Source organism: Montipora capricornis, unplaced genomic scaffold (genome assembly GCF_036669925.1).
Source record: "Montipora capricornis isolate CH-2021 unplaced genomic scaffold, ASM3666992v2 scaffold_201, whole genome shotgun sequence".
In the NCBI taxonomy this organism is placed as follows: domain Eukaryota; kingdom Metazoa; phylum Cnidaria; class Anthozoa; order Scleractinia; family Acroporidae; genus Montipora; species Montipora capricornis.
In genome coordinates, this window is record NW_027179959.1 from 37,501 (window position 1) to 40,000 (window position 2,500).

General features: G+C 39.6%; 1 protein-coding gene across 1 annotated transcript in view; it reads right to left on the reverse strand.

The window, feature by feature from the left end:
- The window catches only part of LOC138034808 (adhesion G protein-coupled receptor B1-like), a gene marked incomplete at its 5' end in the record, with an annotated part of 27,440 nt that overhangs the window by 5,069 nt on the left and 19,871 nt on the right, over window positions 1-2,500 (reverse strand). Inside the window, 2 exons of the mRNA XM_068881911.1 lie at window positions 773-1,027; window positions 1,780-1,916. Coding sequence (XP_068738012.1) covers window positions 773-1,027; window positions 1,780-1,916 — 392 coding nt within the window. The remainder of the gene's footprint in view (window positions 1-772; window positions 1,028-1,779; window positions 1,917-2,500) is intronic.

Consider the following 2,500-nt stretch of genomic DNA (forward strand, 5'->3'; position numbering starts at 1 on the left):
GACGCTAACACCCCGTATAAAAATGGTACAAAATCTACGTTCACGGCTTTCTCAAGCCACGGCTTATCCTGGCCTGGGAGTTTACATTCGTATAAATAGTTCCTTCCGCGTATTATGTACGCTGCGGCCAGAGTAAGCCGCGGCTTATTTTCTCTCGTATATACGGCCCTATTGTTTCAACAACCAATTAGGTTCTGGTTGGCATATTAACAACAGTGGATGGCGTCACGAGAAACATTGCTATAAGAGGCTCTAGAGTTTATCAAAATATGCATTCCGGAACATCAATTATGATCGCGCTTATTTTGTATTCAATTTCTTTCGCGCTTTAAATTTGCCAGTCAACAAGGAGAATCATGATATCATGATATTAGTAGCAATACGTTTAAAAGAAAACCAGGAAGCTCCTAGCGAATTAGGGCTCCTGAAGAAGAAAGAGGTCTGCATCTGTTCCAATAGTTTAACTCTCTATTTACAGCTTCGGACACCAGAAGAGTTAAAGTCCGCTGCAACCGCGAGAAAAAAGCTAAGAGAAACGCACTTCGAGACAGACACACTTCCTCCAGTATGCGGGAACATTTTGGTAATATATATACACATATACGCTCCGCGAGGCCGCGAAAAATACTCAATCGTGAGAATCTCCCGAGTTTAAGCACTAAAGGTTGCGTATGCCAGCACATTATCATTTTAACTCCCAAAGCACAGATTGCTACAGACAAAACAAGAAACAATATTTACAATAAATAAGCAGCGGAGTTTGGTTTCTTACCTGTTTATTTAGCAAACAATGGAAAATAAAAATCATAAGCCCCTGTAGAGAATTGGCGATGGCAAAAATGTACTTGAAAGCGATTGTAGCTGAATTGAAGGCAAGGAGTCCGAACAGCCACGTGATACCAAGCAAAGGAAGAATGACCGCAGAGGCCTTGACACCAGCTTTGACTTTCTCTATTCGTGTCTTGTTTTGAACGTGTCTCGTGCCCATCATTTGACGAATAACTAAGATGAATACCACGATATTTACCTGTGAAAGGGACAATTCACAATCTATTAACAGTGTGGCCTTTAGATCTTGTAAGGGATGGCAAAGTCTTCGAACTTTGAGCTACATCTAGTTTCTACAAAATTTGAGGAGGGGGGAATACATTATGATCCAATGAATCAATCAATCAATTAGCGAATTCCTCAATCAACGAATCATCAAATTCCTGAATGAATAACTGACTCAACGAGTAAAATGAATTTATGAAAGAATGAATGATGAACTGAACTGATGGAACGAACGAAATGAAACCATCAAAGAATCAATGATTTACTGATTGACAGACTGAATGAATGAATAAACAAAAGACTGGATGAACGAAACCATTTAAGCCTAGTCCTCATTGGCGATCCAAGGATAAGCATAAGAAGCTTCGTGCTATGTTGGGGACACCCGCGACATAGGCACAGGATCATACGAATGCGCAGAACGTATTTTGCGACCATTCCCTGTCGTCCCAACACTCATTTAATCGATTGGCTCACAGTCTTACGCTCATGTCCTCACTTAAAACAACACTATCATAAGAATAAGCATATGATAAGCATAAGAAAAACAACAATTAGCATTCTTATGAGTGTCGCCGGCTTCCTCGCTAGCGCATGCGCGTTCTTGTACTTGTCGTCCCTCGCGTCTCTTGTGAGAACCACGCTTCCGTTTATAAGAAAGAGGAGGCTAGTTGTGAGGGTTCCATATGTATTCTTAGATTCATATCGTAAGGAATTTTTACTGACCAAAATGACGGTTATTGCAGGTGCAATAAAACCCCATATCAGCCCGCTGGAAACATCAAGCCAGCACGCGTGCGCGTTACCGTACCCCACAGCTTGAGTAGCGGCCAATGAGATGGCGACGATGATGGCTGGAAAACCTGTTTTAAAAGAAGAGTTGTAGTGATTTAGAATCACAGAAGGGGCAATTGAAAGTTTATTGTTCGCAAAAAATCAACGGATTCCATGATTTAAACTTTTTCCTGCAACTGAGTAAGGAACAGCTACGAATTACTGACAGTACTTAGTAAAAAGCTACAAGATATTTCTGATTAACACGGACCGGCGAGCAAGTGCATATGGAAGCTACGCTCGTGTGATCTTGAAAATCAAAACTATTTAACATGCAGTCACTATTTCGAAACCTTTCTAGCTTTTCTTAACAGCAAACTGGGCAGTGGAAAAAATAAAAGCAACTTACAGATCAGTATGTAAGTTACATTGGCCTCACATGTTCTTCTGAAGTTTTAGATTTTTGGTGTAATTATAGTATAGTATGGTAATGCAAGTTGTAAGAACTGTAATTGATTTTTATTTAATGTTGTAATTAATGAAAGTACTGTAATGTTAGTGCAGTAGATAATGCTTGCACCGGAAGTTAAAATTTATTAATATAATAATAAAAGACTGTTAAAAAAACCTGGCAGTTTGTCTTTTGTGAGATAAGCACGGCAAGAACAAAATG